This window comes from Bombus bifarius, unplaced genomic scaffold, assembly GCF_011952205.1.
Source record: "Bombus bifarius isolate JDL3187 unplaced genomic scaffold, Bbif_JDL3187 scf7180000007998, whole genome shotgun sequence".
Taxonomy (NCBI): domain Eukaryota; kingdom Metazoa; phylum Arthropoda; class Insecta; order Hymenoptera; family Apidae; genus Bombus; species Bombus bifarius.
This window is the reverse complement of record NW_022884377.1, coordinates 215,971-240,797: the sequence shown is the minus strand read 5'-3', so window position 1 is coordinate 240,797 and position 24,827 is coordinate 215,971. Positions and strand designations below refer to the sequence as shown.

The following is a 24,827-nucleotide window of genomic DNA, read 5'->3' as shown; positions in this document are numbered from 1 at the left end:
GACAAAATGAAAATAATATATAACATATAATGTAATATTATATAAAGTTATAAAGCAACCACAAATCTTTTCTTAAATTTGTATTTTATGTAAATAAATAACTAGATTTACTATTGTACCAAGAAATCTTGAAAATTTTTTATCACGTGATAATAATTAATTTTTGCTTTTATTTATATTTGTACAAAAATATGTGATTGGAAATCAAGATAAAAATTGTTATATATATATATATAATATGTACAAATTGTTCAGATTATTACTTCATACTGTTTTGAACAATTATATAAATTATCTTTTAAAAAATTTATTTAAACCACAGTGAAACTTTATCCTTTTCTATCTTTTTCACAAATCTATTATTTACAAAAATAACGTAGGAAAATAATAACGTAGGCATTCTGTTTTATATAAAGACTATAAGTTAAAGTTCTCAATAAATATTATTTCTCAATGAACATCAACCAATACTCGGACTCGTTGAACAAATTCAAATCAAATAAAAATGAAAAAATATAGAAATCTAAATGATGATGAAACGATTTATTTGTATGTATTCAGTATTTTAATTTGTAAATTCGGATAGATCTTATAATTTAAAATTACGCGCCAGCTTTCAGCCCCGACTACGAGAATCGATTTGTAGGCAAGTTCACGTGACAAAGTAAAGATCAATTATTCGCGGCGAGATCCGCACTCCGCGGAGTCGTGCGTTACGTTCTGTACGCGTCAACATCAGCTGTTGTTTCGCTGTCGCGTGAAATGACAGTTTCGTGGAGGTCCATAATGTGGAAATCGTTTTCGTGAGGGTGCTTCTTCGTCTACCGCGGAGGTGAGCCGTATCTGACCTTTTTCTCCGGGTAAGATGAACGGGAGCTTGGGAATAATGCGCGGACCAGAGCAACATCCTCAGAGATTCGCGGATTATTTTGTCATATGTGGATTAGACAAAGATTCAGGCCTAGAGCCAGACAAGTATTTCGGTGAGTTCCACTATCTTTTTCTGAGCATTTTTGGTAAAACGAAAGATGGTCTTCTTGATACGAATCGTTTAGTATTTATTTAATATCCAACGAGAGTTGGAATCGCTGTTATGAATGTTCGGTGGCTTTTATGGTCTGACAGAAAGACTGTGCTACTGTTGCAATTTTCGAAATCGCTAGATTGCGCAATGATAGATAATATCACGGAGCACTGTCAGTTATTTAAGTCTGTAAGATAGCTTGTATTCAAGAGTCCAAAAAGATTCATTAGTTCTCATTATCTTTTCATTCTTGGTTTATCGAATTTTTTTTGTTGATTGTAAGATTAGTTTCTTTGTTAATTAAGGAGCGAGGTTTATGTAAAGCATAGGTTGTTTAACTACTTCTTTTATTTGCACGTGATTGACACGTGAATTTCAATCGATGCCATTGTACCCTTTATAAAATATATCCCTTTGAGCGGACTCGTTGACAGTTCTACCAAACACATCGTCAGTATCTTCTCGTAATATAAAGTGATAAAATATTTTTAAAAATTTTATATATTCGTCTTATATTCAAGTGTGTTAGATAGCATATCTTCTGTAATAATATTTTCCTGAATGAATGTTTTATTCTTGATATGTTTTCAAATACAAATAGCCATCAATGTCAACATATCATATATAATCTTGTTAAGTTAGTAACATAGAAGGAAGCCACATTTTATAGAACCTTATACGCTCGATAATAATCAAGTTCATAGTGTATTTTTATTTTCATATTTTTTAATGCCACTTAAATCGATATTTTCAGTTGCTTATTTTAATCTTCCGTAAAGAGGATGTTCGTTGCACGTTTCAACATGTTGCCATTATCAATATTACTAAATGTTAAGTGCAATAAACAGTATTCGTTTATCATTAGTACATTATTATATAATTATTATTTTGATAATTTAGGTATACGTATTTATAGATACATTAGAGAAAAATATGTTCAGATTATCTTGTTATTTGTACTAAAATAATAATTAGAATTAAACGATTCCATTTTGTAGCAGTGTCAAGTATGTAGGTTACCTTAAAATAATTTTTTGGCGAAATAAATTCTAATGTTACTCGTAATTTCAAGTTAATTACAAATAGAGTAACAAGTCTTAAACATTTTTATTCTGATTTACAACACAGCAGTCAAAATTATACAGTACTTATTTCAGTTTACAGTAGTACAGTATATTTTATTAAAATCTATTTCCCAAACTGCTTTCGTCTTAATAAATATTTTTTATGATATAATATCAATATATCAGTATAAGGAAAATTTTTGGTCTTATCTATTCAGTTAATTTTTTTACCACGAGAATATAACATTATTATAAATAGAATTATTAATTAAATTACGAAATATTTGTATAACATATTATTTTAAGCAATAAAATTTATCTCGATTTATATTAGGTGCTTATACTTTATTAGGTGTACTGATTGTTATTGATAAATTGATAATTGACGAAACGAAATTACATTTCGGTTATTCACGTGTCCGATTATCCAATGTCTTCATTTTCGTACAAAACTTGTAAACATCACTGTTTATGTGCAATGATTAATAGTTCGTAGCAAGATTAGAAAACGGGTGGTGCAGTTGAAAATACAATTACTAGCCTAATTTGTTAGTCAACTTTGTTGAATATTTTACTGTTGGTCGACTGACGGTTAGCAACACTCAGCCGTGCAAAACCGCTGGAAACGCGAACAATGAGGGCACAGGAAGCAACGGATCTTCTTGGGAAGAAAGATGTTTCTCTCGTTTGAACGATTTTTCCTGAGAACGACTCGGAAGATCGTTTTACAGAGTATAGTAGCATGTCATCGTTGAGAAAATTCCGCATTAGAAACTGCACGTGTGGAGTGATGACCATCCGTTCTGTTATAGCGATTGGCCGCAGCTTCTTGTGTTTATTTACGTAATTTCTACAAACTTGGCGCAATGCTTATTTAGATTAGCATTTCACGGCCACGTTTATTTTTCCTTTATACTCTATTTACTACTAATACTTCGAAAGAAGACTTGCTTCCTTTATATGGTAGGGAATAGGAAGTTGTGAAAATGCAGTTTTGAATAAAAAATGAGAGAAAATTGCAATTGCGGGTTTTTGTTTAAATATTACATAATACAATTAAAGATCGCTTTTTACTATTGTCTCCATTTCTGGTCATTTGTATTCGAAACAAGAATTACTCATTTGTGTTATAAATACATTATCAGATATACAGGGTGGTTGGTAACTGGTGGTACAAGCGGAAAGGGGGGGGGGACTTCTACGCGAAAAAAGAAGTCGAAAATATAGAATAAAAATTTTTCGTTTGAGGCTTTGTTTTCGAGAAAATCGACTTTGAATTTTCGCTCGGTACGCGTGCACTTTAACACGTTTCGTTATAACGGATCTCACTGTAGATCGTTGTCTCAATGGAAAAATTAAAAAAAAAAAAAAAATAAAAAAAATTTTTTATTCTATATTTTCGACTTCTTTTTTTCGCGTAGAATTATCCTCTTTCCGCTTGTACTACCAGTTACCAACCACCCTGTATTACATACATATTACAAAACACGAAACAAAGGTTCTGCTAAAGAGAGCAATTTATTATATGGGATAAGGCGCGTCAGTTATTATTGAATTATATACATATTATATATAGTTAGTTACTAAAGTAAACGTACTCTTCCTAAATGGAGAATATTAGATATGGTGAAAATATTAGCCCTACGAAGTCTTTCGACGCGCAAAGACACATATTGATAAAATATAATACAATTTATTCGTTTTCACCTTAATTAAGAAATAGGAATTAAAAAAAGATATAAGAGACAATGTAACAAAAGATACATATAGTGTTATACCTATGTGAGATAAAAAAAGGCTTAATATTATATTTTTATCAATGTATGTATCAATATCTAGCAGGTCTTTCGTAAGCATCAATAGTATTCTATTATCTTCTCGATGTTGAAAAAATTAAAAAGTTGTATAATTTTGTATCTAATTTTATCCCAAGATTTCAATTCTTTTCATTCCTGTTAGAAATATACAATAATAATAATAATAATTGTGTTGTTATGTAAATATAAATCTTTTTATGACAAAATGCATTTTTAGTTTCTTTGTTAAGTTAGATGTACAAAATTCAATAGGTATAGGCAGATATTCGTGATTAAAACCGTATGTAGATATAATTTGAATTTAATCATACATACAACCAATACATAATTACAGTATTATTATCATGTTTTATATTTCTCATTATTTATTAAATTCTTTTGCTAAATACATATAAAATCTTCAGTTGGATATCAATGAAACAAAACAATTTACAAATGAGTAATTGCTTTGTCCTTAGAAGCATATTTTGATCAAGTTATATGTGCTTACTATTTCCAAACAGACGTACTCAAACGAGATACATATGTTCTCATATAAGAGCATCAAATGTCGTTCTTAGTCGATCGTGTCAGCTTCTTGGAAGAATTTATGTAATGTCGTTAGTTTTCCAAGGTGGACGGACGTAAGGCGTAACTCAATCCTGAAAACTCGCGCGCTAGTCGATGAAAGTGGCTAGTATTGAGTTACGACACACTTGTTTCGCTACGAATTTCTACGGTTGTTAAGTCCAACACGTGTGTGCATCGTCGTGTATCATATTCTACTATATTGCTGTATTCTACTGTATTGGTATTCTACTATATTCTACTATATCATACCGCGATTTATCACTAGCTTCTAGTGTTATACATTAACATTCTACGTTTATGATTTAAGTTCCTAACAAATATAAAGTAATGATTTCAATTAATAATTTTGACCTGAATTAAGCTCCTAGTTACAAGAAAATTACAACAGATTAGCAATTAGTTGTTAATGAGACAATTATGAGGTTTTAGTTAGGCGAATCTTTGCTGAAAGGAATTTAATTTACTTTTAGAATATTTCAAGTGTATTTATCTATTTGAAATTTTTAAGTTTTAATTATTTATGTTTTGAGAGAAAAGTTTTGGATCATAATTAGATTATAATAGATATTATTTTACCTTCTTTGTCATTAAAAATTTCAGTTTTAGTCTAAATTTTTCAATTTCCAAATTTATATACTAATTATAATACTATAGAAAATCCAAAATATTGAAAAGATCTCGAAAATTAACTTCTTTTTATAGATTAATTTTGAATGTTTTCACTTCTCCAATTCTTTTTTATGGGAAATTTTTTTTTCTTTTTTGTCGAATTTCTTTATGCAGAAGTAAACGTTGTAATCTTATTCGAAAGGGATAAAAGAATGTTGTACGCGTGGAGACTTTGCCAGTATAGATTGAAAGAAACGTGGCATGAAACGAGACGCAGTTTGTACTTTTACCAACGTTCGGCTGAAAAATACTCGGGCTATAAATTGAAATGTAATTCTGGCGCGCCCTAGAAGCGTATCTCATTCTGCGCGACGAACAAAGGCTAATTGTGAACAATGACAACAAGAAAGAGATAATTCCCGCTTTCGTTGAATTGTAACCTTCGACCTCGTCCGTTCGACGTGTTTAGCCGTGTCGCGAAAAATGAATATTCTTAGCGACGCGTTGAAAGAGTTGCTGATGAAACCTATTTAATTTTCAGATATCAAACATTTCATAATAGCTATCTTATCAAAATTGCGTAGCCACTTTTTTATATCAAATATAATTTTGCTAAAATATGAACTCTGATAGAACTGTACACAAATTATGGCAAATTGGAATACTAGTGGATGAAGTTAAGTTTGGAGTAAAATGTAAATATAAAAGAATTGACAATTGAATGAAATTGTTAATTAGAAAGATTTTTGATAAAATAAACGATCCGTAAAATGTATTTGGTTTGTAAAAAAAGACATTTTTTATTGTCGTAATGTGTTATACAAATACACGATAAATTTAAATTATTAATGAAAACAAAATTTTTGCTTTATATGTTTACAAAAATTGTTTTATACGTATTGTATCTTAGGATAATTATAAGCAATGAAAAAGCATTTGGATTATTAACAAAAGCAACTTGTTTTATTTGTAAGAAAATTTGTAAGAATAAAAGAAAAGGAAAAAAAGAAGGAAAAGTTAGGTAGCTTTCCGTATGATATATTTCGTGATAGTAGCTTCCTCGAGTTTTTCTAAAAAAGAAAGTTCTCGAATAAAGCGCGGTGCGACAAAGAAACGGAGGGGAATTCTAAAGATACTGCACGCTGAGAGCAGCTGCAACAGATGCAGTGCAATGCATCGTGAGCAGCCTGAACACCCTCAAGGGTAACAAAATTAATCAGAACGCAAGAGCGTTTCGAAACGAAGTTCATTTATTTGTCTAGCGCGGTATTAATAATCTAGTTAGGATGTTATCTAACTAAGGTTTTTTAATCAATTGAATTTAAGATATCACATCAAATATATTCCTAATAATATACTTTTATTATATTAAAACATTTTTTAAATAGTAAACGCAGCTTTAAAAAATGTTATACAGGCTAGATTTTTAATAGATATTTATTTGTTCTTTTTTCTTGCAATTAAAAGTCATTGGTGAAAAACATAATAAGTAGTTTGATACAATTTCACATCAAAGCTATATTTTCATTTGACTTTGAGATTATGTATTTTTATCATCTTCGTGAACATTACAAAAATATTAATAAGATTATTCTTTCTGCACACTAGTATCACTTAAATTAAATTAACATAAAAATGATGTCAATATTATTCATTTCTTAAAAAACATCGTAGATATATTTTCTACTTTCAAAAGACTTGTGTCTGTAAATGTATTAAGTTATTCCCCCTTTCAATTATTTTATGTTAAAATATTTCTTCTTATTTGTCTTTTAGTTATCAAGTGACGTAAATGTCAGAAAATGAAAAGGGAAATTATATTTTTGCTATGTACTAATAATAACATGCTAACAATAAAAGAAAACTGCGGAAAAAGATATGTCACATTTTCTATTTTCCATATATAGATAGTTTTAAAGTTCAATATATTGTCAATTAATCCCATGTTATAAAAATTATCTTTCTATTTGATCTCAAAATTAGTTTTGTCACAATAAAATATACAATAAAATAATAGTTATACTTTTAACTTCTACATTTCGTTAAATATATCTTTGAATCTAACAGCTTCTTTTCACTTCTATCTATTTTATATTTAAGTATTAATTATAAGGTGACATTAAATTCAACAAATCAACTAATCAACAAAGATGTACTCATTATGTATTTTTTCCTACAACCTTTATTTTAAGTATAAAATAATAAGTATAAAATAATTAAATATAAAATTTGAAATAATACATGTTAATTTCCTAAATTATTTATATAAAAAAATGTTTATATCGATAGATATATACTATCTGCTAATAAACAAATAGTTTTGTAAATTATAAGTATTAATATTATTATTAATATTAATATTATTATTATTAGCATTACTAATATTATTTGTTCTCGAATTATATACAATTTATTTTAAGAAGATAATTTTATTTTAGAAGAAGATAAATTTATTTTAAGATGTTTTTAAAAATGAATAGTAGTGTATCAAATAAAACAGTTATCATTTACAGGTTTGTTACCTTGTGGTTTGGATGATTTCGGGTACAATAGATTCACATATCTCCCAATCCCAATAGAAGCAGCCAGTATGCTCAAACTCACCCATTCGTCAATTTAATATGTTGGTATAGTGAGATGGCTCGATCGATCCAGTCGCTCGCAAAGTTCAGTTATTAAATACGTCTGCTTCGTTATGGTAAACGATGCTTGTCGGAGGATGATAATAAGCTAGAAAAATGACTTTTCTTAATTAAATTCTACTTTGCAACTATTTGTGAGCAATGTATCTTATAAAAGAGAGTCTATATATTTTAAAGTTACCAGAAACGTCAATGATTAAATGGTTCATATGAACCGATAAATATTGAAATCGATATTTATCGTGGCGATAGCTTGCCGATAATTATTAGTAGCATCTGCATTATCGATATTTACCGATATGTATTTAAGTGAATTTCAAAGTGTTATTATGAAAGGTAAAATTTCTGTACAAAGTGTGCGAATATTGTAAAAAACATTAAATATGCAAATGGTACGAGAAAATATATTTGATAAAATTATCATTTCATCAGGGATAGATGAAAATAAACAAGATTACTTAAACAATTTACTATATATTATATTGTATAAGAATTATACTGTGGGCTTAGATTTGTGGTATAGGTGATGTCAGAGAAATTCCATAGCTCAAAACTAGAAGAAAGTCAAGAGTAATAAAATTACGTTACAGGCTTCACTTTTGAGTAGATAGAGTTTGGAAACATGAACATTGAGTAGATAGAGTTTGGAAACATGAACATTGAGTAGATAGAGTTTGGAACAATTAACAGGAAGTTATACTACATGTTAAGATAAGTCGAAAATGTGAAATAAAATTTTTGCGCCTGTAGTCTCATTCTTGATAAAATATGTTAGAATTAAAAAATTTTTCGAGTACATGTGTACTGAATTATTTTGGACTCGATATTTCCAAAACGACTTTCTCCACTTTCCAAACTTCCCTTTTGTCAAAACGAAGCTTTAAATACAAAGTTTTATTCTACTTATCAATTTATTCAATCAATTCATCAATCTTTAACTTATTATATTTTGTTATCTAGGGTAACCTCGGTCGATTGTCTGTTTCTATCTAGTTAGAAATTAGTTAATGTAATATAATGTATAATGTAAAGTAATGTAATCCTCGGTTGATTGTCTGTACCTATGTAGTTAGAAATTAGTTAAATTTTCGTATATTTACTTTTAAACACAATTTGTTCGAAAATGGAGACATCAATGCAATTTGATTATTTCATGTTATTCCTCGTTTCCGCGTTATTATTAATATTATTTTCGATTACATAATCCCCCTGATATTGATAAATCTATGGTAAATTATTATAGATTTTTCGTCTTACGTATCTGCATATATTAATTGGATATTTTTAATAAACTAGTGGAATATATTTTTACTTACATTACATTATGTGAATATTGTCAAACGTTACATACACGTATCGTTTTGATAGTAGAGTTTTCAATTTTCGTAGTTTTTTTTTACTAAAGAACATATGTATCCATGGAAATATAGTAAATTGTGTTTCCACATGTTTCTTAAATATTGAAGAAATCGTTTGATTCGATTAGTTTTAAGAAAACTTTTTCTTATTGTGATTACTTCTGGAAAGTTTAATTATAGATACGCACATATTCGGTGTGGTAATTATTTCATATAGTTTAAAATGAGGATAACGATGAAAATAAAAGACATAATAAATGCAGGAGAAAGTACGATAGAAATGTTGTGCTAAAGAGGAGAATCGCTTACGTAGATGTACATATCATATACACTCTTTAAAACAGAATAACATTTTCAGAATTGAATCAAATGACTTGAGTTTTTTTTTGGAAGTTGGAAGAATTTATTTACTAGGTGACGTAAAAAAATTTTTAAGAGACTTTCTACAACTTTTTTATATGGCTCTGTAATGAAAATTTAAACACATTTTGGACATTTATGTGTTATACATAAACTAGACCTTCTAGCTTATCAAAAAAAGAAAAAAGTCAAATCATTCGACCCCTTTTTACAAAAATTGTTCTGTTGTATAGAGTGCGAATATAAATAGTAATTGTACATACATCAATTTTTGTAAACTTATTTTTTTATTTCTTCTAAAATTAATGTTACGAATGGTATTTCAGTGGTGTTGCAGTATAATGTACAATGTATAGTATTATAGTAGTATAGTTCTGTATTATTTCTTCGATTATATGTATTTTACGATAATATAGATTTTTGCTATAAAAGCAAATAAAAAAGTATATATATATATATATATATATATATATATATATATATATATATATATATATATATATATGTATATTATTTAGAAGCTTTTGTGATTTCAGGAACATAATCGTAAAAGAAATGTCCATATTTTATTAATAAAATTTAATTAGTTACTTATTCATTTAATACCAAGATCACATGTAATCCATAAAAAAAGAGAAGCTTCCAAAGTGATATTGAGTTAATTTAAGAACTAACGCAACAAATAATAAGACAACATATAATCTAAGTATAATATCTAATCCACAATAAAATCATTTAATTGCCGTTCGTCTCTGCGAACTGTTTTCTCAATTGAAGCAAACGTGGTTAGATACGTGTATGTTTAACTGAGCATACATAATTCGGCGTACGGTATAATGAAAAGAAGGGAAGAATACATTGCATTAACTTGTAACAGTCTTCGATGCATTTTACTTTAACAGGAAACATATAGACCTGTGCAATCACGTTTGCTGTTATATCGCAGTAGAATTGAAACTATCCAAGAAAGCAATTTTGCTAGAATTGCAGGCACTATCGAAATATGTCTAAATATTGTAAATATGTATGTTATTGCGTACGTCGCATAGCGTGACAGTTTAATACTCTGGCAAGATAAAATGTAATTTTGATACAGATGTATACAAATTTATTGTGAATTTATTGAGAATGAATATTACGAAAGTATTAGAATATCCATTTCGCCAGAAAACATACAAATTGTTCGAAAAAATAATCAACATTTAATAGCCTGATAATAATGACTGATAAACTGACTTTCTCCGTTTGATCATATGTCACGTATTGTATATTTACTCGAATTCCTTTTATAATTTTATTCTACCGATATCCTAGCGCGAAACTTTTATGTATATACTGTTATATGTTGTTATTCGGGATATGTTCATGTTTTTTTCAATGAGAATTTTATTAATCTTTTAGATCCTTATAACATTTAACACGTAATTTAACCTCTCTTTTTACAATTAGGCTTTTAACAGCTTCATTATATCTACAATGTTAATTTTTTACTCATAGCTGGACTTGGAGACAATACAATAGATACATAAAAGATTATTTCAGACAAACGATGACATCTATCATTCAATGTTAGCGTTTGTTTCATTTTACGGTAAACTGACAATATTTTGGCATCAATGTTACAAATGAATTAATTTTTTTTTCTTTAAGTGTTTGACATATTTTAGTACTTGTTTTAAATCGAAAATTTCATTTTGCAACACTGACAATTTTTAACAAATTTTTATTTTGAGTATCTCTTATTGAAAATCGGGTGTTTTTAAATTTGAAAGTTATAATTCAAGTAACAAGTTACAAGTTGGAAATTAAGAATCGTATTAATCTGCTACTATCAATTTTACTTTTACTTTTGCTATCATTCTTGTAATACTTTTCTTACTTCACTTAATTATTAAAAAAAAAAAAGAAATACTAAATACCTATCAACATTTAGTTGAATATTATGTTTTATATTGAAACTAATATTTGTTAGGATATTTGCGTAAAATTATTTTTGTATGTAAATTACGTTTAAGCAAGATAATTTATTATTTTGACGCAGAATATATAGATGGCACAAGCTTTTAATAAGAACATGTATGCGCACATATTTTAAGAATATCTTCTAGGTTTTGACCAGCTCTTTGAAAATACTTCTCTATGCGTCACTTTCTCTTTGATTCTGATTCGTTTTTCTTTATATTCTATATATTTTGCTTGCTAAAACAAAAGTAAGATTGAAATACGTATGTACATATATAAAAATTGGAGCGATGCAGCAGAGTTAGATTAGACTTTATAGAGAGCTGTATCACTTTATTTAAACGATTATAAATATAAATATAATTATAAATATAAATATAAATATAAACTATTAACACCAAATTATTTTCACATAATATTATACTATACTACATTTGAATCGTTATATACGCATAACAATTTTCTGGTCAGCATCTGGTTAGTTATTTAAAAGTTAAACTAAATACATTTCCTTAATTGAGTCAGCATTCTTTTTTAGAGGTCAAATACATTGCGATATGTAATCACAATTAAATACCTGCATCATAACCGAAGATAATTATAGCTTTTGAAGTTGTGATTGTACTATGTACTCACATCAACGACATTTACAATCCTTAGCCTGTGAATATCAATTAAAAATATACATATCTGGTTATACACAAAGAATTTTTTATATTTTAGTCCCTATGTTCTATTTTTCCTTTATTTCACGACGGAATAAAGGAAGAGCTGTTCTGTCTAGAAGAGTCTTGTTTCCGGTAAACAGTATGGGTTATCAGTAAACGATGGCTGTTTACGCAAGGAAAACACATTCATCTAGCAAGTACGCGGAACATGTATCTATGTCACTAGTATATATTCGTAAGATAGTAGGTAATCATTTGATTATCTTTTTATTGCTATACAGAGTGACACAATAATGTATCGTTAGATTTTTATAACCTAACATCTAGAATCACGTTTAATTTTATAGTAGCATAGTGCACCATTACTATCACAAGGAGCATCGATGAAGACGCATTGAGTCAGTTATTATACGACGATTTAATGATCAATAAACCTGTCTTCATGAAATGGACCTTTCATTAATGTTAAGTACGATGTTAATACTGCAGTAATATTTTTTATCATAATGTATGTTCTTATAAGTAAGTACACTACTGCTCAAAAATATCCGATCACCTTTTTCTGACAGAGTGTAATTCAATCAGAAGTTTACTGGAAAAATAATTTACAATTATTTTATTTTTTATCATCGTTGCAGCTGTACATAGTAGAATATTAGGTAATTATCGATATGTCCCTCACCTCATCGATGATGTATGATTTTTTAATATATTGTAGAAATCAACATTTTAAACAATTCTTTCCTATACATATAAATGTATAGGACCGTCGCATAGCCTTAACTTCTGTCGATACCACCACAGTGAATTCTGTCTAAAATTCTTCATCCGTGACAACGTATTAAAATATGGCCGAATAAAATGTCACCTAACCCAAATCTATATTTATTATAAACAAAAGATAAGAATTAGGTTTAGATTACGCTTTATTTTATCTCATTGTGTAAGGGAGCCGAGAACCAATACTAGCGCATAAACTGTCACGGATGCACAATCATAGGCAGAATTCACTGTAGTAGTATCGACAGTTTTTTTACGAATCTCTTGAAGCTAAGGCGGAAACAATAAAAAGCTGTTCAGAATTATGTTCTTGTCACATACTCAAAAATTATTGAAATCGGCGAAAAATAACGTGCTATAACTTACTTGACATTCGTTGTCTTGTCGGAACTTGCGGAACTATTTTGTTGTTTGAAAAGCTCTGAACTATTTATATTTTCTGAATTATAAATCATATGAAGATTCTTTTTCTATTAACACCAGGACCAGCGACGTTATTCCAAACTGTAAATAAACATGACGTAGTTTTAAATTAATTTACATTATAATTCAATTAAACAATGTACATCTGCATTATTGCTGCTTTTTAAACAACATATCAACTTACAATGCATTGATTCGAATAGTAAAAATTACTTTTAGTCCGCAATTTGTAATTTGCTTACAAATTTAATATAATTCATATATGTGTATGTACTATTATCGTGAATCTATCAAGTGAGTACTTATCAGCGGTTATATAACATATACATGTACAGTGTGTATAAAAATATTTGTACAGTATTTTACACGTTTGTTTTTTTCGGTAAAACTACAGAAAAGCTAACTATGCGCCGATTTCGATGATTTTTTAATGCGTGCTGAGGGATATGATTTCGAACAACTTTTTTCTATGCATATTAGCGTCAGTTTCGCTTAGTGCCGAGATATTCGCAAAAAACTGTCGGTACCATTACAATGAATTCTGCCTATAGTTGCGCGTTTGTGGCAGTGTATGCGTCGGTTTAGCTATAGGCCGCTAACTGCTTATCTTCTGTTTATAAACGAGAGTTCGTGCTTCTTCGAAAACCTTGTGCACAACGTGAAATGCAAGACTATAATAAATGTCTGTTATAACTCAATTAAATGTGAACATCATTAATGTGTTGGGTTTGAGTTACTTTTTTCAATTAGGTCGCCATGAGGCGGCCGGCTGCGCTCCCGTGAGATAAAAATAATTATTTCTTTCGTAAAATAATATCAATTATTTATTCGCCTACTATTTTTATAATTAATTTGTTGTTATTTTACGCAAGCGTTGCCTCGTGGCGGCCGGATTGAAGACTCTAAGCCGAAGCCAAACCCAATACATTGATGATATACACTTTTAATTGAATTATAAGTTGTAACAGACGTTTCTTACAGCGTCGCATATGCACGCTGCGCACGAGGTCTTTAAGCTCTCCCGACCCTCGTTTATAAACAGAAGATAAGCGGCAGGCAACCAAACTGACGCATACACTACACAGATGCACAACTATAGGCAGAATTCGCCGTAGCGGCACCAGAAATTTTTTGCGAATATCACAGAAACTAAATGAGCACTTCTTACGTGTATAGGATCAAGTTATTCAAAATATCCATTTCTACACATATCCAAAGATCATCGAGATTGGTGGGTAGTTAGATTTTCAGCAATTTTATGTTCTGTTCTCTTTAACATTTATGTATTGATCAATTACGTTTGAACATTAAACAGTCCATCATGCAAAGTAATACTTTAATCTTATTAGAAAAAAATTGATATCGTAGGAGTGGTATATTAAGGGTAAAAAGTGGGAGAGGTATCTTGATAGGTGATAAAGTGTCAATTTTTAACACGTTAAATACACCATAGAAAATATATTATTCGTACTTTCCTAATGTTTCCTTCTCCCTCATTGCGAGCGTGGGTGACGTCATCATAAACGGGGTCATTTATGCGCGAAGGGTCCACGTTATTTAAGTGCGCATTTAAAGGGTGGAAGTATAGTTGCAAAGCCAAGTTCATATGATACGTATGGGCTGCACCAGCAATCATTCCTATGTGTTCCAAAATACTTATAAACTTGGATTATTCACTTACTGCATGGATTATTCTTCTTCTCTTGGATTGTTCATTAAATTTATGCAGTTTTATCATGTTGATATTTCATTATACTAATTGCTTTTAAACAGTTTGTTCTCAGAACATTGATCTCTATTCCCTTAAAACGCAGTTATATAATATTACTTATCGCTTATTTTATTCTAAATATAGAAATCGAAACTCTTTCTGAAAGATAATATCGAGCATAATTTTATAAACATTTATGTAAAAAAGTTAATGACATAAGGCTTGTTTCATTTCGACACATTTTTTTAAAATTATTTCTATTGAATTTTATGTTATTATTTTATATAATACATTGTCACGATGTATTATTGTATTATTATTATTTTGCTATATATTATATATTTATGTTAGGGACAAATATCATTAAAAATAATTATACAAATTATACTTACATACAAAGATCTTGTTTTTAGATCATTAAGTATATTGAGATATTAGATATGATTTATCTTTCTAATATACAAATTTGAGACTGTTATTTTACTACGTTATTACAGAGAATGAGTCATCTGGTAATAGAGCTTTAAATAATGCTGTTTTTGGTGGCGTGAGAAAATGTCTCAAGTGCGAAAAGTATGTTTTCAGGAAGTACATAATGCCGTAAAAAATTTTGTCACTGTATAGGTTTGTTATTACGTGAGTGGTGGCGAAGATAGATTCATTTTACATATGATACCTCTTTCTATTGAAATTATAATCTGATCGTTAAAAATCACAGGAATTAATGTAAAAAGACGTGTCTTCTTATGTATAGTTTATTTTTTACATAATTATTGAAATAACGATCATGTTATTGTAACTACTAATCTATTCATAACAAAATTATTAATTATTATTGATATATGATCCATACACACATTTTTAAGTAAAAATATATATCTTTTTTAGTACATACTTAAGAATTTTTAATTAAACAAATTGAATGCCCCGTTTAGTTTCGTAAATATTTTTCATAAATGATAATTATGTTAATGTATCCTATTTGTAAAAATCATATGTCATCAAATGATAAAGTTTATAAATTTCTTTTTCAATTACTTCGTACTAACCTAATTCAATAAGTTAATTAAAAGATGGGGAGAATTAGCTAAAGTGGAAGTTTAAGAAGGGGATGATCCTGTAACTGAGACACTCTCGTCGAAATCGGTCTAAACTAGAATCGTATCTTCTTTCCATACTCGAAACCAATATGTCTAAAAATAAAAAAAAATTTCACGTGTGGTAAGGTAATATAACCCTTTCGTAGATTGAGAAAAAGGTGTAGTATTTCGAGGAAAAGGGATGAAATGTGAAGTGGTGGATAGTTTTATGATAATTGAAAATTCTACCGACGTTATTATTAATAATTAGTTGATACTTTAATTCTGTATTAATTGAAAATTGTTCTTAGCATAATTTGTACGAAGAGACATTGTATCTAATAAATAAACTACGGATTTTTATGCAAATTTATACTTTTATCGATCTTCCTTATTTATCTGTACAAGTCAAGAAATAAGATCTAAATAGAATTTGTTCACGTCGTAACAATTATGAATGTTTTGGATATTTCATATATTTTTATATGTTATATGAATTTTATGCATTTTTCAACTTCAAATTTCGCATAAGTGTATAAAAACCGCAATATACTGATAACACAGCGTGAAAAATGAAAAGAAATTCAATTAATATAAAAATTGAAAATTATTTTTAAAGATTGATCTTTTTATTTGCACTTTATTAAGAAGCAACTATTTTAACATTCTAATCATTTGTGTTTTGAAACGAGCTGTAAGAGGTGAAAGAGGACTTGAATTTATCATTCTGGCTTATGTTCAAGATATAAATATCATTAAGGTGTATTATTTTTAGATGAAAATGGATTAAATAGAAATTCCATGCTTTTCAGAAGAGAAATTTACATTTGGAAGTCATTTGTATCCTTTCTTTCTGGACTATAATATGATAAATAGAACCATCAAAAGTTTTGCTTTTACTATAAATTTTTTGAAAAAGAAATATAGGACATAATAATATCATTATTTTTTTCAATACTAAATACAATACTTTATATACATAAATCTATAACCCCAATCTATGTAACTTTTTATGAATTTTAAAGATGTTAGAATATTTTCTTTTTCTCGTTAATTAAATTGCACATTTATAGAAATTTTCCTAATTAAAGTTTTGTAGAATATCAGACTTCTTCTAGCACCTTGATTTGTATCTGATCGTTATCTAAATTATAAATTCTCTTGTTTGTTATTTCTTTCTGGATTGTTTTCTCGCAGCCTTTATTTAAACGAACGTTTGTTATACGGTTCAGTCTCGTTTGCACAAGTTCAGAATGAAGTGAGGAACTAGGACGAATCGTGCTCCAGTTGGCAAAATATTTTTAGCCACGCCGAGGTTCGCAAAAAGAAGGATACCGATGAAAAACGGTTTAACTCTTTCATTGGTTTATCGATTGTCATGTACCCATTCATGCATTTCGATAAGGGTGTGTCGAGTAGATGTGAAATGATGGAAGGCAATTTAAAGCAACAAGTCGAAAATATATACAACTCGATTATAATGATTTTTTATTGCACTAAATTGACAAGAAAATATGTGTAAATATATAGGTAGAAATATAATATTTAATTCGTGGTATCGTCGAAAGGGGGATGATTTATCATGAAGATGTGAGTGGAAGATGTGTAGCAAATCATTTCTGAGAAACGTTGAATTTTGAATTGTTAATTTATTGGAAGTAAAACTTTAATTACTTAAACTGTATTTAAGATAAAAAATTTAAAGATTATTAAATACAAAAATTATAGTGAGTTTCACAAATTTCCTTGTCACCACTCATTATTATTATTTAGAATTATTCGATAGAATTTTTTGTTTTAACTATTATTTCTGTAACTTCCATAAAGGTTAAATTATGGCATCATATAATGTAATTAAAAAGAAAATCAAAGATTGAGACGTGTCTCTACAGTGTTTGTTCTATATTACTGATATTATTATTACTGTTTGCTATGTCGCATTGTATAATATTACCAAGATTATTCTGGAATATATTAATTAGAATATATTAATTCAGATAGTGTAATACACATATTTATAAGCGAGGAACGAGGAGAACTATTAATTGAATACCTACTTACGTCTATTAGTGGGATTCAAACTTTTTACTGTTTTCCATTAATATTTTATATTTGATTTTCATTATTGTTTTGAATCCCATACTGTATATGTTTTGCGGTGTTTCATATGAAGAGAGCTGGATAAAGCACTGTTTACGAAGTGAAATCATTCTCAAATAAGCATTGCAATTTATAAGTGACGTACATAAGTAGCTATATTACGTAATGTAATAACGGATGGAATCGTATAACGTCCATTTTTATGGTAATATTGCAATTAATTTAAATGTAACACTTTCGTGCAATCTTTTCGTATAATAATTCTTTTAATTATGAACAATAATTGTAGTAAATAAATTTGATAGATTATTAATGTTCCAACACATTCAAACCAAGTTTCATTTTGAGAAGAGTCGGAAACGGGGTCAATGGAAGTAAGATTAATGTTGTGTTCTAAAAGGGCGCGATAAAAATGGATAGTGTCAAGAAGAATAAAGAAAGAGAGATATAAAATTTCAAAGTTTCTAAACACCATAGAAATATACATTTTTCAATCTTCCTTTCTTCTGTTTAATATCATTATTTAATTTTGTAATTGTATCTGAAAATGTTGTGGAAATAAAAATAAAAATAAAAATAAAAGCTCATAAGAAATAGCTATATACATATAGATAAAAAATATATAAGTTAAAAATTTAGTTATAACGAATGTATCTCGCTTTTGTTTTGCAAAATTTTGACCCGAACAGGATGTGCCCTTTATGTTCGTGGATAATACTTGTTACATAGTGTCTCACGCGTGTAGCGTAACCTCGAATCAATACTTTCTGCACTATAGGGGTACGCCTAATGTTTAATGCTCGTTTTTCGTTACCCTCTTCGGCTGTAATCTTCTTTTCTTCCTACATTCTATCCTGGCTGATCTGTCCTGCACGCGGTTGTATCGGAGACCACATCTTTTCAGTTTGATCTTACGCACATTACGTAGTAGTAACTGATCCTTGCATATTACTTCGCAAAATTACAAAGTTAACAATAACATAACAAAGGAAGCTAGCTATTATGATAAAGTACATTTCTATAATGAAATCTTCATATAAAAAAAACGACATAAATGAAAAGTAAAAATAAAAAATTATAGAGAAATTAAAATAATTTTAAAGCTAAATAATCATACCATAATAAATGTATATCGTACGACGCTATATTGGTGTTTAATTAAATATTATACGTTTGTGTATCATTTCTTTTGATTTTATAATATTCTCTTACACAATTTACTTCAATTGTATTATATGCATATGTATGTGCGTACTTTACAATTTTATAAGAATAATTATACAATCTCTATCATTTTTTTTATTCAATTTGTTTTTTTCTTAGTCTAATTGATATGAAGCAACCATGGTAAAGACTATTCCTTTTTTTTTTTAATCGGTAATCATCATTTGTAAACAAATTATGAAACAAAAATTAAGATACAGAAATTACATAAAAAACACATATGTACGTTTGCTGGCTTAATGATAAGGATCATTGAAGTTCAATATAGATGTTCGTAAGAACATCTGTATCCTCACAATACGTCTTTTGAGAACTGCTTATGAAGTTGCTATCAAAGAAATTATAAAAGATATAGTGTGCTACTTTGTTCGATTTGTCGATTTGTAACATTCAGAAAGATTTTAACACTCGGCGAAGAAACAATTTGCTGCTTTTTCAAGTTGTATAACGACTGTAGGAAACAAACTTTCCAAAATAGTGTTGAAAAGTTAAACAAAGCGAAGTGGTTTCAGCTTCTTTCTCCTACATATATTTCGTTTTTCTCTCTGCCCTTTTGTGAGCTAAAGGAATAGATAAGCAGCGAATACACGTTCTTTATACTGTATCAAGTTCGATTTCTTGAATATTATTTTCAATGGGGATTCTGAAGGATAAAATTTGGATATATCTAATTTTAAGCGAGGAGAGTGTTAAATCTTAACAGTAGAACTATGAAATTCATCAAACTAACAAAATAATGAAAGACTTTGATCTTTCTTTTCTTACTAGATATTCAAATTATATAGAAACTTTTGATAAACATTGAAATAGACTTTTATTAAGATTGAAAAGTGGTCATACATATACATATACACATATTTATTTTATTTCCTCATACCACTTAGTTATAATTATTCAAATATAGTATAGTTACATACGTATTAGAAGTTAGTTGTACCGCAAAAGGTAAATAAAAAATAAAAATTATACTTGTAAAACTGTATATGGTAATTTTACATTACATTAGTAGTGTGGTAATATTACGTCATAATATTTCACGTACCTCAATTTTTAGAAAAAACTGTTACTATCTAAGCTATTAGATAATTATAGCAGTATTTGTAGAGTTGTGTATCAATTTATTTGACTAAAAACAACTTACAACTAAAGTTAAAATAACTTATAACTGACATCTAATAATATTTCATTTTTAAAATTGTGCATTTTCAAAAATGCTGTTTCTTCTGTTGCTAAGAGTTATAGGTCCATTACAGCTTTCCAACTTGTTTGCAACAATATTGCGGTTTTGCACAATGTACATACGATTGTAATAGGATCTTCGGTTCTTCCGTTATGTTCCATACCTGTTGGTGAAATATTATACTATATTATTTCAGAAACTAGATATCTATGTTGCATTATTACAGATAATTAATGACGTACCTTTTAATACTTATGCTTTTATGACGATATAACGAAGCAACATATATGTATATATGTATGTAAAGAATCCGTACAGAATTACAATTGTATTACTCAATGAATTATAATTACAGAGTATTGGATTCAATTACATCGTATTCAATTACATTGTAATTCATAATTTCGATCTCTCGTTCAATTGAATTACAATGCATTTCGTAATTGTAATTGAAGTACAATTACAAAGTACAATATAATTGGATAAAAATTACGAATTAAGAAGTAACCAAATTGAGAGATAAAAGGAGGAAAGGACTATGTAAAAGTTTCATACAGAAAAAAATTATTATCAGTAATAAATATGGCATTATTCATAAATATTTATCTTACTTTTCCAGAGTTCTGATCTGTAATTCAGTTACATTGTATGTCAATTATGCTTATTATTACAGTAATTAACAATTTAATTAATTAGAAAGTTTGTATTATGTAATTGAAGCACAATGTAATTAAGTTACAGTGTAATTTGTATTGAATTCAATTAGCACAACAGTGACATATATATGTAATATCGTGATGTAATATGTTTACAAAAGTGGACAATAGAGATGTTAATCAGACAGAAAAGACGATTGTGGCTTAACTTGAACTATTCATACCAAACGTACAGAACACAGCGCAATCCACACTCTCTCGGCAACGCCACTCGCAACCTCCGTCTCCGCTCGACTCGCACTCGGCTTCTCGACTCGCACTCTGTTTCTCGACTCGTACACTGTTTCTCGACTCGCGCTCTGCTTTTCGACTAATTGTTGTCGCATTCTATTGCCCTTTTCCTAGGCCCACCGCACACGTGTTCTGCAGACGCTCGTGGCCAGGGTCACGTAGGTCTTTTCCACGAAACTATGCACTTGAAAAGACCGATGACACATTGATGGGCCCGACGGCGCCTCGGCTCTCGCGACACTGTTCATAGTTCGTCCGATATTTCCCAGGCCTTTCGTCCACGATACTACATTCGGCCATCCTGCAATAACATCTGCCCTCAAATGTTGCCTTTTATCTCGCTGTCATCAGATGCGTCACTTTCGGCGTTTAGGACCCAAGGTTTCATAAAATCGAGGTGTGCACGGGTCCTTCCTCAGGTACTGCTTCGCACGCTTTCTTCTTTTCTTGTAATTTCGCAGGTTCCCTTCTAGCTTACCTATGTTTCGTTCGGTTAGGCTACAGTCAAGGCAGTTGGATACCACGTGTTCGACCCTTTCGCGTAACCCCTTGAACCAGAAGTCCTTCTTGACCATAGCTTCTGTTTTGGTAACCTCGAAATGCCCACGCTCGTGCGCTTGCCTGACTACCTGAGCCCGCATCGCCTTCGATACTACTATTAGCACATCGTCCTCACACTCCTTATACAAAATATTGTTTCTTACTACCTGCCCATCGGCCTGACTGCACGTTGCGGCGTCCAAAATCCTACGGACTTCGATGTCCTTGTTCTGTGCCCTTCTCAACCGTGCAATCAGCCCGTCTTCACTCTCCGTTACATACATAGTGCTCGGCAGGGGGTTCCTACTCGGAGCATCTACATGCTGCATACTTTTCCCCGGCCGATGACACGCCTGATACTTAATCTCGCCTAGTAACAAGGCCCATCTAGCCACACGCACACACAAATCTTTCTTTCTAACTACACCTATCGGACTCGCATACTCCGAGTCTGACGATTTGATGACACCCTCGTTTGTCCACGCTTCCATCAAATCATCTTCTTCCTTTCTTTCCGACGGCGCCAGTCTTCGCGGTCTTCGCGCTACCGGCTTGTCGCTTTCCAAAACTACTTTTTCGGTTATTCCGACGTCTCGCTTCTTCTCCGGCCTATACCCTTTAATAATATCCCGAATGGCTTCACGGTAATGAGATTCTCGTACATGTGACAAGTCGATCTCGTCGGATTGTTCTATCGCGTTTACCCTCAGTACATCCGGCGCGTCCTCGTGACCGTCGGTCTGATCGTCGAGTCGTAAAAATATCACCTCGCCCCGTTTGACTCGCAACTCTACCTGGTCTAAAAAGTCGGTACCTAAGAGTAGACTGTGTCTTGTCATTACCTTATTCGAGACAACATGCAGAGTGACAGTAAAGTCGCACCCGTCGACCGTCATTACCCTTGTGAACTCGCCCCAGGTACTATTGCCAGCGGAACCAAAACCATCAAACTTAAGTTTGCAGTTTCCCAGAGGTGGTGATCCTAACCTCACATACTCATCCGCTCGTATGAACGTAAGGTTACTACCTGTATCCACTAATGCCACAAACCTACAATCATCTATCGACACGTCCTTCAAGTACTTTCCCTTTTCGGATCTTGACACTACGCAAGTCTCTTTCGGTCGTGCCGTACACCTCGCTGCAATATGTCCAAATCCGCTGCACTTGAAACACCTAACACCTTCTCCCCTCTCCGGACACTTAACACTTAGATGATCCTCACTACCGCAAATGAAGCATCTTCTTTTCTTCATTGCATCTACAGATTGACTGGGCTTCCCGTTCTTCTGGGTTTTAGCCGGCTTCACAATCGACTTTGCTCTGCGACTCTTCTGCTCTTCGTACATCACTAACCTCTTCCTCAACTCTTTGATTGACGTAGCGCCGTACAATACAGCCTTATTGTTCTCGTCGTCTATTATTCCATCCACTATGTATTCCACCTTTGCTTCCTCCTCCATGTCCACATGGCTAGCTATTTCGAGCATACGGTACATGTAAGCCAAACATGCTTCATCACTCTCCTTTTTTGTTTCTTCAAGTTTCTGATGTACTTGCCTACTGTTGACTTTCCTCGAAAATTCTTTCACTAGCCCCCTCTTCAACTCATGCCAAGTCCTGGCGTGACACTCGAAGCTTGCAAATATTTTCGCTGATCCCTTCAGCAGCTTCCTCGCGTAGACTGCCTTCTGCCCATCCGACCACATGCACGTATCAGCGACTTCCTCGAACGACTCGAACCATCGTTCGACATTTTCACCTCTGTTACCACTAAACGACTCTAATGCATCTTCGACGTCTCTAAAACTCAGTGTCGAACCAACACATGCCCTTCGACAACATTCGTCACGGTCCTGATGCACCCTTCGCGTATCTCTCTTGTATCCTCTTGCGTTTTTCTTGTCATCTTCATCCTCACTTTCGTCGTCGCTTTCTTCTTCCGACGATATGTCGTTACCATCCATGGCCGCTCGTAGCCGTGCGCGTAACTCTACTTTTCTTCCCGTCGTTTTTAAACCCAAACTAGCGAGGCGCTCCTTCAACTCCTTCGTATTCATTTTCTCAACATCCTCATCTTCGTTGCAATCACGCTCAGCTCTCTGTACACTTTCTAAATCTCGTTGACCGGTTAGCTCTTCACCGCCCGTCGATCCCTTACGATACGATTGTCCAGCCCTACACGCCCGATTCAGCCTTGCAATCAGCACTGACCTCGCACCCGATATAGGGAGGTTCATTCGCGCGAGCTTATTCCTCAGCTCCTCCAGCGTCGAACCCTCTTCACCCGACAATCGTTCGTCCCCGACGTTGGCCATTTTTCACACAACACAAACTTAAACAGCCAACGATATCGTCTTTTACCGCACCGCGTACCGGTAAATTCACAACTAGCTCGAATAGCTCTGTTAAACCGTTTCGTTTTCTGTCTTGTCCAATCCCGGAGCCCCCAAAAATATGTAATATCGTGATGTAATATGTTTACAAAAGTGGACAATAGAGATGTTAATCAGACAGAAAAGACGATTGTGGCTTAACTTGAACTATTCATACCAAACGTACAGAACACAGCGCAATCCACACTCTCTCGGCAACGCCACTCGCAACCTCCGTCTCCGCTCGACTCGCACTCGGCTTCTCGACTCGCACTCTGTTTCTCGACTCGTACACTGTTTCTCGACTCGCGCTCTGCTTTTCGACTAACTGTTGTCGCATTCTATTGCCCTTTTCCTAGGCCCACCGCACACGTGTTCTGCAGACGCTCGTGGC

At 31.2% G+C, this 24,827-nt stretch overlaps 1 protein-coding gene across 7 annotated transcripts in view; it reads left to right on the top strand.

Annotated features, from left to right (window-relative positions):
- Positions 1–676: 676 nt before the first annotated feature.
- Positions 677–24,827, top strand: part of LOC117206199 (DENN domain-containing protein 5B) — a 74,358-nt gene continuing 50,207 nt past the window's right edge. For all 7 annotated transcript variants that reach the window (XM_033445328.1, XM_033445324.1, XM_033445326.1 and 4 more), the window contains exon 1: positions 677–983. In XM_033445328.1, coding sequence (XP_033301219.1) covers positions 866–983 — 118 coding nt within the window. In that variant the 5' untranslated portion in view covers positions 677–865. The remainder of the gene's footprint in view (positions 984–24,827) is intronic.